The sequence below is a fragment of the Atheta coriaria genome, unplaced genomic scaffold (assembly GCF_025399875.1).
Source record: "Atheta coriaria isolate IRGN ID8LTWV9N9 unplaced genomic scaffold, Caltech_Dcor_3.1 hic_scaffold_6_pilon, whole genome shotgun sequence".
Classification (NCBI taxonomy): Eukaryota; Metazoa; Arthropoda; class Insecta; order Coleoptera; family Staphylinidae; genus Dalotia; species Dalotia coriaria.
Window position 1 is genome coordinate 9,271,996 of NW_027045448.1, and position 13,473 is coordinate 9,285,468.

At 34.3% G+C, this 13,473-nt stretch overlaps 2 protein-coding genes across 6 annotated transcripts; one reads left to right on the forward strand and one right to left on the reverse strand.

Annotated features, from left to right (window-relative positions):
* Positions 1 to 1,366: 1,366 nt before the first annotated feature.
* On the reverse strand, positions 1,367 to 8,825 carry Pu (GTP cyclohydrolase punch). 3 transcript variants are annotated; one of them, XM_065304698.1, is made up of 4 exons: positions 8,675 to 8,825; positions 4,981 to 5,190; positions 2,602 to 2,884; positions 1,367 to 2,404 (listed from the first exon to the last, which is right to left on the reverse strand). In XM_065304698.1, exons 1-4 carry the CDS (start codon positions 8,808 to 8,810, stop codon positions 2,275 to 2,277), a joined length of 759 nt encoding a protein of 252 aa, XP_065160770.1. In that variant the 5' UTR covers positions 8,811 to 8,825; the 3' UTR covers positions 1,367 to 2,274. The 3 variants fall into 3 exon arrangements, with proteins under 3 accessions (XP_065160770.1, XP_065160771.1, XP_065160769.1); XM_065304699.1 differs by lacking the exon at positions 8,675 to 8,825 and adding an exon at positions 7,770 to 7,874; XM_065304697.1 differs by lacking the exon at positions 8,675 to 8,825 and adding an exon at positions 6,034 to 6,668.
* Positions 8,826 to 10,831: 2,006 nt separating this feature from the next.
* LOC135795054 (deubiquitinase DESI2) lies at positions 10,832 to 13,470 on the forward strand. 3 transcript variants are annotated; one of them, XM_065306609.1, is made up of 6 exons: positions 10,854 to 10,962; positions 11,483 to 11,505; positions 11,619 to 11,800; positions 11,859 to 11,973; positions 12,170 to 12,311; positions 12,364 to 13,470. In XM_065306609.1, exons 3-6 carry the CDS (start codon positions 11,620 to 11,622, stop codon positions 12,541 to 12,543), a joined length of 618 nt encoding a protein of 205 aa, XP_065162681.1. In that variant the 5' UTR covers positions 10,854 to 10,962; positions 11,483 to 11,505; position 11,619; the 3' UTR covers positions 12,544 to 13,470. The 3 variants fall into 3 exon arrangements, with proteins under 3 accessions (XP_065162679.1, XP_065162681.1, XP_065162680.1); XM_065306607.1 differs by lacking the exon at positions 11,483 to 11,505 and having other exon boundaries at positions 10,832 to 10,962; XM_065306608.1 differs by lacking the exon at positions 10,854 to 10,962 and having other exon boundaries at positions 10,998 to 11,505.
* The last annotated feature ends 3 nt before the right edge of the window (positions 13,471 to 13,473 follow it).

Below are 13,473 nucleotides of genomic sequence, written 5' to 3' on the forward strand. Positions count from 1 at the left end.
TTCGACAACGAAGTCGTCGAGGGCATGCGGCGCGGCGTTAGAGCCGTGATATAATATAGCGAAGAGTGAAAAAGAAAGGCCGCATTATAGCCAGGGAAACCTCCCAGGGTACAATCCCATGAGATAGAATGGAATTTAAACCTTGCCTGGAGGTGATCAAGCCGACAAAATACAAGAACACCCCGAGGGAAGCATATTTTACAGCACACCCAAACCACCCTTCGGGCAATCGCGCTCTCGCCCACTGCCCGCAGTGACCACGGTGTTTATATAAAATATACAAATTACAATGCGTCTCCGGCTCGCCGCGCGCGCCGTCGGATTTATTCACATATATATCTGTGCGTCCACGATGCTTCGACTTGTTGTGAATTCGTATCACATGCACTTGCATTTCATGCTTGCATTAAGTGCCATTGTGGTCTGGGAATAGCCAATCCGGAAGGGATAAGCCTATATGTGTTCTCGTTACTATAGTAATGTTTAGAAATTCACAACAAATATTTTTGATCATAAAATATTACAATTAAATTTTTATTTTTATTTTTTTCGTGCGAATAATCAAAACCCTTGGTATATAAAAAATTAAAAACCAAGTGAATATTTTTGGGATTGCAAATTACAATCCCACTGCCACCCAAACGATGCGCGATCCAACAGATTTGTTCAGCATTGCCAGACAGAGTAGTGGACGGCATCTTCGTCCAGCTTGATTTCTCACTTCAAGATCTTTTATTTCCGCTATCGGCAAAAAATAAATAACACGTGTTGTGCAAGCCCGTTTCATTAAACATGGGCGAATGAAAAATAATAATGGAATAAAAATGCTTGTCCGTTCACAACTCGCAAAAATGACCCACGCGATTCTTTAAATGTAGATAGATGTTGCCGTAAGCTAAACACAATGCCAATTATTATACGCTCAGACTTCAAAAAACGGCTCAGTTTATTAAATATTAAATCACTTTTAAAATGAAATTTATTTATTTAAATTTTCCTTTTTCTATTTTATTTTAATTGCAAAAAATATTTATTAATACGAATAATTTTTTATTACTATGTATTAATATTATGATTTTAAAAATTTGGTTTACTGGTAAATATTCGATATGTCCTTTGATTTAAGGACATTTAATATAGGCAACACAGGTTGCACTCTAGAAGGATCAAGCTTCTATAATAAGCTTCATGTTTGATAGTCGTATTTAAAGTGAATTAAACGCAACAATAAATACTTGTACTTTCAAATTATTCCTTCAATTTAAAAAAAAAAACTTTAAATTTGCATTGACAAACAATATTATTACACGGAACGGAACTAAAATCCAAATAAAAACTTAATTTTAAAAGGATTATCAAAACAATATTGAACTTGCAAGATATATTTATATATAACACATAATTTAACATTCTCTTAAAAGTACGTGATGGATTGTCAATCTTAAGCAAATATATTTAATATCGATTTACCCTGATTTAGCAAACTTAGGATAAAACTATTAAACATATTTTTATTTTATCACAGTTTTGCGATACCACTAACGTCTTCATCCCTAAAACGTTAGACTTATGAAAATATAACGGCTGTATAAATTTTATAGAATTAACAACTTTCGTTAATATATATGTATAGCATTTAAAAATTATTACTCGACAGAATCATCATTGATCATCATCGATAATATGTGGTCCGCAGTTTCATTTTTGTATAAATGCTCGTTATACCTATGAAAGCACAATATTAACATTTATATAAGCTTCTATATACAATAGACATTTATATATATATTTTCAAAATCTCATAAAATTGTTCCCATTTACTTGGGTTACAAGTAGTTATTGATAAGTTCTATTTAGACGAAGTGTTTTTTTAGGAAAACATACATAATGCAAACAAATTTCGTGGGAGGTCCACCCGCTCGTATCGACAAATAAAACACTCTCCAATAGTAAAAACAACATGTCGATTCACTCCGTGAGTTTAATTATCTTACATCATTTAAATTATACTCATCGTTCGCAATAAATTGGTGTCTCGGGTCAATATTCATTTACTAGATAATATTCATCACGCGCCATTATAACATAACATAAATATATTTAAGTTGTGTGCCATTGATACTCATGCTGGTGTTGAAATAATAACCTAGCGCATTTCAGAGAAAACCGTATTCATCTAAAAACTTAATAATAATTTACAAACACAAATGCATAATCGTCGAAACTGAACAAATTAATCATTTAACATAATAATAATTTAAAACATATTTTAAATTACTTTGATTGAACTAAATTTAGAAACTCTTCTCTTGTCTTGGGGTCATCCCTGAACACGCCCAGCATTGTCGATGTGACTGTCTTACTGTTAATTTTTTGTACTCCTCTCATCACCATGCACATATGTCTGAAAAATGAAGATAACAATAGATATAATTCCGATATAAATGATTATATTATATTAGTGATTCAAACAAATACTATAAATGTAAAAATGAGTTTTTTTGTATGTTTGATACGCTTTCACGCAAAAAACCACTCAACGAATTTAGATAAATCATGGTATAGGGAAATTATAATTTGAATCATGATAGAGATACTTACACTCCTTCGACAACTACAGCCACCCCTGTTGGTTGAACAGCCTTGGTAACAGCAACAGCAATTTGCTTGGTAAGCCGTTCCTGAACTTGCAATCGACGCGAATAAATTTCGACAATGCGCGCAAGCTTGCTCAATCCCAAGATTTTACCGGACGGTAAATACCCAATGGATACTTTTCCATAAAAAGGAACCAGATGATGCTCGCACATGCTAAACATTTCGATGTCCTTCACAACTACCATTTCGTCGTGCTCCTCGTCAAAAATAGCGTCGTTCAATACTTCTGCAAATACAAACAAAAATTAGTAATATTATCAAACATTTAATTGTTAAAATAAATCAATAGATAAACTCTGGCTGTGCCAAAGCATAAAATCATTATTGACCAACTGACGCTCTTAATGTCGATCAAACTCGTACTTCTCTCAAATTGAGGACACAAGCACAGCAGGACACACACATACAAGTCTATGAAATGCGAATGAAATTGTGCGTTCACCCTCCGATCCTACGATCTTCCAACGTATCGGCTAAATTGCCATTAAACTCAACTTGAGAGCACGTTACTATATTCGCGTTTATAATCGAATTTTAACCGAGAATATCGCTGCGACGTTGGATGCAACGATGACAATATCCGTCTCCGAGGACCTGTTGAATACCGTTGAGAATACGAACGGAATAGAATCATAAAAGTTTTTACCGAAGGCCTATTTCAATAAGAGACAAAAAGGAGAATATTATGATTTTGCAAAGGTTGAATTTTTTCTTTTGCAAGTTAAGCGCACAAAGCTCTGAACGGGTGACAAAGTGGATCAACGCCGACGCCGACAACCCGCCAAAAGGGAGCACAACTCTGGCGTTAATTTCCTCTTCGTTCGTTCAATTACAGCACTAATTAGGCGCACGAGTAGCGAAATCAGAGCTTCTCAAAATGTGCGGCAATAAAATCCAAGTTGAGATGTTTTAAAAGTTAAACATTTTCAATTACACCCATTTATAATTAAATAGGAAATGATGCAATACAAGTAAGTGTTACCAATGTTCACAATGTCAGGTGGCAAACATTCACTTTTTCTGTAATGTCGGAGAATGTATCGGTAAGCATATTTTTTACATCCACCAGAGAACAGAAAAAAACCACACGCAAGAGCTACAAGGAACTACAATTTCATACGAATCCTAGACGTATATAAACGATTGTTACAGCTAGAATGATTCAATATTACGTGTTGGTTACATGTGGCTTCTTGTGTTAACAAGGCGGCAATGCGAATAAAAATCACGCGGAACGGCCCCGCGCGTCGAGAGCAATTTATATCACAAAGCAGACTGAATATATGGACTAGTAGCAGAAAATCGGAATCTATAGAAATTGTGCCGTCTCCACGGTAACCGGCAGATCGTTTTAGATACGGCTTATTGCCTTCCTTCACCGGCTCACCCTTGTTCTTGTTCTTGTTCATTCAATGTCTTCGTTACATTCAAATACGGCCGATGATAAAAGCAGTGCCCTTCTAATATCGGCGGTCGGAAGCTTACGAAAAGTGCATGATTCTGGAACGATCACAGCCTTGACAATAGGATATAAATTATTATATCACCGCAATATTTCAGCGTGCGATGCGTGCCATTCTTGGATACAAACATTTTACGGCGTGTTGCGTAAGTGAGGTCTTTTTTTACGAGAGAAGAAAACTTTTAATCGACTTGGGATGAAATTTGAGTTGCGAGGGCTTAAAATGAAAATTATGTCCGGCGCTGAGTGCCGCACAATAAAAATCTCATGATTGATGTCTTTTTCACGCCCTCGGAATTATCCAGCAAAAAAGAAACCCTTGGTGCAACACAGTGTGTCACAAAATCAGGAGTAAAAGTCATTAATTCAATATCGTATGAAATTTCGCAGATTATTCGCACGTGTTAAACGTTTTTAGTCCAATAAAAACGTTTAGTGATGCAAAGTAAAACAGTTTTGACTTTCAAATGATTTTTTCGCTCTCGAATAACTTAGCATAGCACCTCGTAGGCCGTCGAGGAGGAGTAATAGAAAGAATCACTGAGAATCACGGAGACGCATTCAGAGATCGATTTATACATTAGAAGGGTACTAACAATGTGAGTCCGCGCAGAAGATTCGCACGCTCGCAGACCATTTTGAACGTTTTATTAGATAAAAGCCCCACACATGAAAAATTCAACAGGGAAACCGCGTATAATCAGAGCAGGCACTCGACAAAAAGGAAAATTACGAGCCAAGTGTGCGTACTTGCTTCGGCCAAGTCTCATTTGAAAATATAATTCTCATTGTTCTCTTTTTGCTGAGTTTTCACTTGAAAAATTTATTTCACGTTTAGTAAATTTTAGTTTTGAACTTACCTTCTAGACTCTGATCGTATCCTTTGGTGAAAAAGAGCATTGCTTTGGCAGCTCTTTCCGGCGTCTTTAATAAACCTTGTCGCTCTGGGTTTTCACCCAAAGAACTCAACAACAGCTTGTACGATCGCGACATTTCCGGTAACATGGCCTCCCTGGTTGGCGGTCGATGGTCGAGTTCCAAATCATGGTGGAATGTGCACTTTTCATGACCTAAAACATTAAAACATAAAATCTTAGATATTTGTACGGTGAATTAAGTGTATGCAACAACAAATGCATGTAATTATGCGTGCCGAAGAATTTCATACTCTGTATAACGTCCCTGAAATATTTTCGCGTCGTTCCCTAGTTCAATCGGTCATTTAGCCGCGTTTACAAGAAAAATGTCTGCAGGTATTTATTAGCTTCATATGTAATCAATGAAAAATACTCGCCGAAGTTCGTTTATTCGTGGCAAAGTACTTTAAATGTATTTACCTTGATCTACTCTAATGTCTCCGACATTAAACTGGTTTTGTGTATGGCAATTGCCACCGTTTGTCCCATAAGTATTAGAGGAGCAATGACAGACTATCAAGAAATCGATTATTATTGTATTAACAGCAATTAATTAATAACTCGGCGCGAGTTTCACATTTTTATACAAAATGCATTTATCCTAAACGACACCTGTGCTGTAATGAATGCTCGGCTCATGTTGGAATGGTTTCAGTGTTAATTCGCATTCATATGTAAATTAATTAATGCTTCGTGGGTAGGTACGTTTAAATGACATACTCGCTAAATTCCACAGAAGGCCAACATGCGAAATGTGTAAAATTATATTAAATATATTTAAAAGTGTCGAAAGTTTTAATGTGGAAAGAATTGTGCAATGTAATAGATTACAAAGTATTGAGTATCAGAGTTCACGCCAAGTCGAAATTCGCTATCAAAGGGCGCACTAAATTACGTCAAAACGTCAAAAGTCAAATAAACAATTCCAGATCGCTGTAAGTGAATAATACGTCATACACATGCAAAGTTTACCAAAAACAGAACTAAATGATTCACCTGGTGTTTTACAAGATCTGGGTGTTTTCGGCGTTCCGGGAATTTCAATGTCGTCCAAAGTTTCCGACCAGCGTCTCGGCAGTATCGCCGGTGGTTTCGCACAGATTTTATTACTTCCGACACCGTTCTCGCGCGTATCGCCGTTTATCTTTTCCATTGCGCCCAACCGAACAACAAAAAAACTATCGAACTCAACACGAAGAATGCACACAATATGCACGAAAGCAATTAGGTCTTTCTCTCTTTGTCAGCACCGCGGCGACGACGGCTACTAATTATAATTGTTATGTAAACAGCCGATTACCGATACGAACGTTAGCAAACAAATAAACACGCACGATAGGCTGACAGGCTGGTGTTATAAATGATTAAAATTCTTTTATTGAACGCGCGTGTGGTTGACGAGGAAGAGTGTCACTTTTTCCTTTTGCGCGACGTTTTCATTTGTTTCTAGTTATAAAACACAATTGAAAATAGCGAAAAATCCTGTTTGGCAGAATTATTCGGCGCGAAACACTGCTGGCAGGACGACGGACGCGTAATGATCGCTTCGAACGCGAACGCACTTTATATATTGCACGGCGATATCATCCAGTGCGCCACGCACACCTTCGTCGGTCTGACTGGCTTACGAGTCGATTCACATCTAGATTTTATATACTACGTTGAAAGCCCGCCGTCGGACTGAATGATCGCACTGGGCATGTCTCGATTGTCGATTGCTCCCGCTTTAGAGATAATATCGTCAAGCTCCGGCTTGGCAAAAGTCTTTTCTAATTCATCTCATTATTTAACATAAGTAATACTAATAATAATCAAACAAAGCGTCACGTGTTGATTAGATTATTTTATAAACATTATCATCTTTATCCTGTTAGGTGTCTGGCGTGTTATGTATTGTTTGAGCGGAACGCGTTCACCAGAACTAATCATCGATTTAAATTATATGTTTTAATTAAAAATGACCACAGATGTGGAATTTACTCGACACGTAGGTAATCGAAACAAAAACTGTTTTGTAAACTAGTTTACGACAGCCTTGATCGTGGTGCGTTCTAATGCCAATCACAATTTATATTCGTACAAATGAATTTAACCAATATTTAATCGTTGTGATTGATTAATATTTGCATAGAGTCATTAACATCGAGATTAGTTCCTTCCTCGATGAGTACCGCAGACCCTGAGATACATTTCTAGGTAACTGTGAAGGTTTTTATGTTTAGGTGTGTGTATGAATTTCCTAAATTGGTTTAGACACCAGAAATACTAATGCAGTTATTAATATCTTAAAAACTAAAAGTTAGAAGAACTGATTGTCTGGTTGCATAATTAATCTGAGAATAACCCAGAAACTATGCAAATTGTCATGCATAAATAGGTTATACTTGTTTTACAAGATAATAGTTAAATTTTTACAATTATTTAAATTAATATTATCACACATTCAAATATGAATAATAATTTTATTAATTTGTTTGTTCTCTGCAAATAGATAATTTTTTAAACATGATTCCTTATCAATAGCTTGCTTAAATTTTAGTTGTCAAAATTTTCATGAATTTACGCAAAACTGGCATACATGAACATAATTCTTAATATTTTAAACGATATCATTAAATAAATGGTAAAATTGACTGTTTAATAGCTACTTTATTTATTTATTTAGTGATTTACTTATTGTCAAATATGCCTTTCTTTTATTTTTATAGTTTAAATAATTTGACATTTCATACCTGCATTATCTATATTTTCTTCCGCCATATTGTACTATAGACTTTTCTTATACACAACTAATCACTAGCGAAACCAAACAATTCTGTTGTGAGATGATACTGAATATATACCTATATTAAATCCACGCGCTTGTTTATCAATCTGTTTATCAATCATAAATCCGGTTTAACTGGCAATCAAAAATAACCCTTCGATGTTTTTTTCTAACGCCTCCAAAATGCATGGAAAACCCAAGGAGTACATTGATTTGCAGCTTTGAATTAATTTGATCTCGATTGTAATCAAAATTAATTACGTCTGCAACCTACAGCAACGCAACAAACGCAACAGTCCTATCATGAATAAGCAGAAAGCAACGCAATGAAAAAACGGCAATAAGTGCTAATAGTAAATGTTAAAAAATTAAATTCATTACAATAATGAATGATTTACATTCAACTATCTATAAAAACGTCAGAATTGATTGACGACTTGTTCAATGCATTAATACGACAAAAACAAAAGATCGCCATGTATCATAATTAATGGGAGTCGTTAATTTAAATTAAGTGTAAAATAAAAATGCAAAAAAAGCAAAACGTAATTAAATCGCTAATATTGTGGTGTAATGAATGAATCAATGAAGAACAAATGTACATTGCTGCGTCTAAGTTGTAATTAATTACGTGTAATTGCTTAAGTTGCCATGGCACTTGTTTAGATGGCATGAAAGCGAAATGCACACGTATGTCCGAGTATCAAGGTTATATAGATCATATTTAGTTTGTTTTTGTTTGTTTTCGTTTCGATTTAAGCACAAAAATTGACGCAAATCGAAATTATTTACACGACACGCATAATTGCACAATGTTTTAATAATATTCATTGATTTTAACAAAAATAATTTAACAATAGTTCAACTCACCATTAGACGTACCATTTGTCCCATTGGTATGTCCATTCAAAGTGGCAATAACACCGTTTTTCTTGAGGTTTCCTTCTTCTTCTAACTTGTTATTATTGCTGCTGGATACAGCACCATTGCACTTTACTTCTTTCATTTTAACTGGTGTTGAATAAGAATTTAATTCGACGATTACAATGAGAGTTTTATTCAAACTGAATAATTATAACAAACGTATCGTGTGTTTTATTTGTACATCAAGTGTGACGTAGCAGAGTGGCATTGACTCCCTCCCAATAACGACCAAAAAGTTATTCACACGTGCAACTAATAGATGTTTCTGCAGAGCAGTGCAAAATATGAACAAAAAGACGGAATGAAAGAAATTGCGAATGAATCCCTGGTTTTAACCATTTTAAGCTCAATTGTATGACTCAATTTTTAAGAACTAGCAATATTATTAATCGTAAAGTTTATATTTTTCATAAAATAAATATTTATAGTTGTTTCTTTTACATCTTTTAAAGTAATCAAAATTTGGCAATAATTATCCCGTTGCAGTTCTATAATTACTTTGACAATATGTAATCTATGCAAATTGATTCCCTTTAATATATTTAAAAATAATATTTGTTCTTTTATATCTCTATAAATAAAGTTATTCAAATATATAATTTATTTACAAGACAAAATGATAAGACACTATCTTCCTGTGCGCATCCTTCAACTTTATAGCAGTGCATTTAAATGTTAATTCAAAATACAAAATATGTAAATGCATTGTGATATTGTATCAACTTGTTGCTACCTGTTCTAAAAATGAAAAATAATTAGCACTTAATTGATTCTAGACCTCTCCACAATAAATAATTAGCGTGTCAATTAATATGGGTCAACCTGATTTCGGTACGACAATTTAATTCAGGCATGAAGGTTGCTTTTCTTCACTTTGCAAAATAGTTGTAGCCTCGCCGGGTTTAATAAACCATTAAATTAGCCGCTCGCTGTTCTATTTCTTATCTGAATAATAATAACAAGAAATTATCGGCTACATGCTCGCGTTGACATTGATTCACATAACATTGAATTGTTCAACGGCCCTATGATATTCTATCGATACCGTCGCGGATTTCATTTGCATATAAACATTGGCCACACTGGTTCACAATGACACCGGCGCAGAATGCGTGTCTTCCTGGTTTGCTTCTCTTGATCTAGTTATGGTTCGTAAATATTTTATTCTATAATAACTAATTCGCTTTCAATATTGGCACAATCATTTGATTGAGTGAGCATGCTGGTATTTTTCTCTGTGCACCAAGGTTTTAAACACGAACGCACTTTGGAAATTCATCGTGTTAATATGGTAAAACCGTTAACCGTGACCACACTCTTCAGTGGGTTATTCTGTTTCAATCAAGTGTAATTATTGTTTCCATTGTCGCATGCTACTAACTTCCAAGGAGTCACGCATTCTTAGTATTCGGATTAGAGATTGGCCAAAAATGATTTAAATTTACCAAAAACCCAATCACTTAAGATAAATACATACTGGATGATATTTTAATTCGTTTAATTAAAAATTTCCAGTTAAATCTGTTAAATATTTTAGATAAGTACTTTAAAATTTAACAATATACAACGGAATTTAACACTTGAAATAAACTAGAATAAATTGTAATTCGCAGTTACTTGAATATAAAACGTTTTAATAACTTTATTTAATTATGTCGTAAACATTTCGGAAAATAAAATTGTAATGTGGAATCGATGGAATGTTGTTTTACCCCTACATGGCAAAGGTCTGTAAATTACTGTTACAAGCCATTACCGTAGATAAAATTGACAAATGGAATATTATTATCTAAATATTGTAATGTTTCTTTATTGCTTTGTATTTTATTGGCGTTCTAATATATTTCGACTTGGTCGTATCCGTCACAGTTTTGCGCTATAATCTAATTCTTCTTCATTTTCAAATAATTTTTAAAAATTTTACAAGTATATTTCGAAAACCTAGTTAATAACAACCAACATATAATCAAAAAAACTTTACATACTTTACGTTTAGCGTTTATCACGCTAATTCTACAGGTATTACTGTTTCGAACGCAGTGAACCTATAAAAATCTCGAAATACTTTTGTGAAGTCGTACATGTATCGCCACCTACCGGCCAATACTTTAAATGATAACACCGGCTTATTATTTTTGATTACGCGGTAAACTCAATGAATCATCCCAATAAAATTTTAAGTGAAATACAAACAAACCAAAGTCTGTTCGCATTATGAAAAGAAAAATTCACAGGTAAAAATAATTTTCTAATTTTATAACACTAGACACTAGACCCTGACGATTTTGCGCACAAAATTAGCGCATTGCATAAAGTGAAAGAAAACAGTGCGGTTTACGTGACATGTGTTAACGAGCCGTCGATGCCGTCTATGGTCTCAACGAATTTTCTCTGAAAATCTTGGACTTACAGGTCGTGCTCCTGCCACCTTTTGCTCATCTCAGCCGTCTGTAGCAGCTTCTCACCCTTTCTCATCATTGCTTAAATGTCAAATGTCAAGTTAGGATTCCTGAGTGCCCCGCGCGCCCCGCGTACCCCGTGTGCCCTACTGACGTTTGAGATCTATTTCTTGGATGCGGTTGAATCACACTCGGGAAAGTGTCTGTGTCTCGATTGTGTAGGGAAATCCCCGCATCGCCACGACCACAAAATTCGTTGACCATACTCGTCATCGGCGCTCGTACCAATGACCTGTTGTTAGTTCACGCACACAAACCTTCTTTGTCTGATTTGTATGCTTTTGTTTATTTGCAGCTAAAATTTTCAAAATAAATAATGTAAGTAGAAGGACTATAGTTACACTTTGCATGATATTTTGGGTGTTCTGTCATTGTAAAATTAGTCTAAAATGTTTGTTATACCTTTCTTTCAATATGTCTCAATGTTCCAGAATGTTTTCCAATGGAATCACTTGTAACTTACCATTCAGCTGTATGAATGCCCCTCGAGATTCTGGCTCTGATGAGTTGATCCCTAATAAAATGGCTAGAGAACCAGTCATCCTCAATGTTTATGATATGTACAAAATTAATGATCTAACATCAAACATAGGTCTAGGTGTTTTCCATTCTGGTAATTAAATAATTTGCTTACTCTCTTTGAATTCTGAATAATTCTTATCTACTTTTAGGTGTTGAAATCTATGGAACTGAATATGCATATGGTGGACATGCCTGTGCCTTTTCAGGTATTTTTGAAATAATACCTAGAGATGAAAAAGATCTTGGAGATCAATTTAGATTTAGGTATACATACTTCCATTTAATTATAAATGCATCCCACTTCAAATATTCTTTATTCTATAAAGTATATGTAGATTATTGCTTTATGGAACCTTGAGAATTGTAGTTATGTGGACTCTACACGATTTTTATATTGATTTGACTGTAGTGCATTTTATAATTTGTACGATAGTATTGAAAAGATAACCTTTTGTTGCAGACAAAGTGTTCATATTGGTTACACAGACTTTACAGAAGAAGATGTGAAGCGTATTATAGTGCAATTAGGAAAAGAGTTTCGTGGCGATCGTTATCACCTTTTAAATAATAATTGCAATCATTTCTCTGGATCTTTCACTAAGGTACTCTATTTTTGTGTTAGATTCAGGAATGTAAAACTTCTGCTTTTTGTAGACTTTATGTGGAGTAGACATACCATCCTGGGTGAACCGTCTTGCATATTTCAGCAGTTGGGTTCCTTTTTTAGAAAAGTGTTTGCGTAAGGAGTGGCTAATGCCGATGGCGTTACAACACACCCTCAGCAATCACTGTCCAGAATCAACATGTTCGGAAGCATCGACGCCGCAATTTTAAACGTAAATATATCGGATGCCAAAAAGTTCTTATTATTATAAAAAGACAAACAGACAATTGAAGCCGTTCGCGTCAAATTGTTCTAAAAATACCTATACATTTAACATAAAACGCGGTTAATGTATTTTTCTTTTACGATTGCGATTCATTGAGATTTAACTGCGTGTGTGATTTAATTTAAGACAAACGCAAGTACACACGTATTTACGCAAATATTTCACTTCCATATTTGTATACCAATTTACTAAACAATCGATCAACAAATGCAACAAATATCTAGAACAAATGAGTATCAATGAACTAAAGAAAAACAAACATATTCTTGTATTTATTAATTGTAGATGATAAGCATGTATATTTATTAAGGATTGTTACATAGAGGGCCTGCACACCAAAACAAAAAGGAGAGCCTACAAACAACCAAAATAAGCTTAATATGCTAAGGTTTGGTTAGTACATGTCTGAGCATTGTTTTGAGCACTGAGGATATTTATTTCGACTTTCGAGATTAGTTACGAGTATTTCAAATGATCTTAATTTGGTACCAATGTTAAAAGACTGTATGAAGGCGATGCTATTATTAATTCCTCTTTGTGTTCTCCAATGAGATTGTAAAGCCTTTGATATTTTAATTATATTATGTATTTTAAAACTGGGAAAACCAAAGTATTTTACACGTGCGTTGAGATTAATTCAGTTCGAGCATTTACTGACAATAACATCCAAAACTGAATGCATAAGTGCATACAATTGTTATTTGATTATCTACAATTAGCGATTAAGTACGCCTGAACGTTTATTAAAATGCGCAACGTTTTTATTATAATCATGGATGATCAACGTTATATTTATATTTACCAGGCATAAAATGAAAAAAAAAACGAAGTGTTTGTGATTTAGAATCTTTAAAAAAATAATTCATTGAAATAT

Excerpts from the sequence above, each read along its gene's own strand:
- Pu (XM_065304697.1), bottom strand. The coding sequence starts at position 6,190 with ATGGAAAAGATAAACGGCGATACGCGCGAGAACGGTGTCGGAAGTAAT. Across the intron at positions 2,885-4,980 it reads ATACGATCAGAGTCTAGAAG|AAGTATTGAACGACGCTATT; the intron begins GTAAGTTCAAAA and ends TTGTATTTGCAG. Across the intron at positions 2,405-2,601 it reads GCTGTAGTTGTCGAAGGAGT|ACATATGTGCATGGTGATGA; the intron begins GTAAGTATCTCT and ends TTCATTTTTCAG.
- LOC135795054 (XM_065306607.1), top strand. The coding sequence starts at position 10,943 with ATGAAAAGAAAAATTCACAG. Across the intron at positions 11,801-11,858 it reads TCTAGGTGTTTTCCATTCTG|GTGTTGAAATCTATGGAACT; the intron begins GTAATTAAATAA and ends ATCTACTTTTAG. Across the intron at positions 12,312-12,363 it reads TCTCTGGATCTTTCACTAAG|ACTTTATGTGGAGTAGACAT; the intron begins GTACTCTATTTT and ends TGCTTTTTGTAG.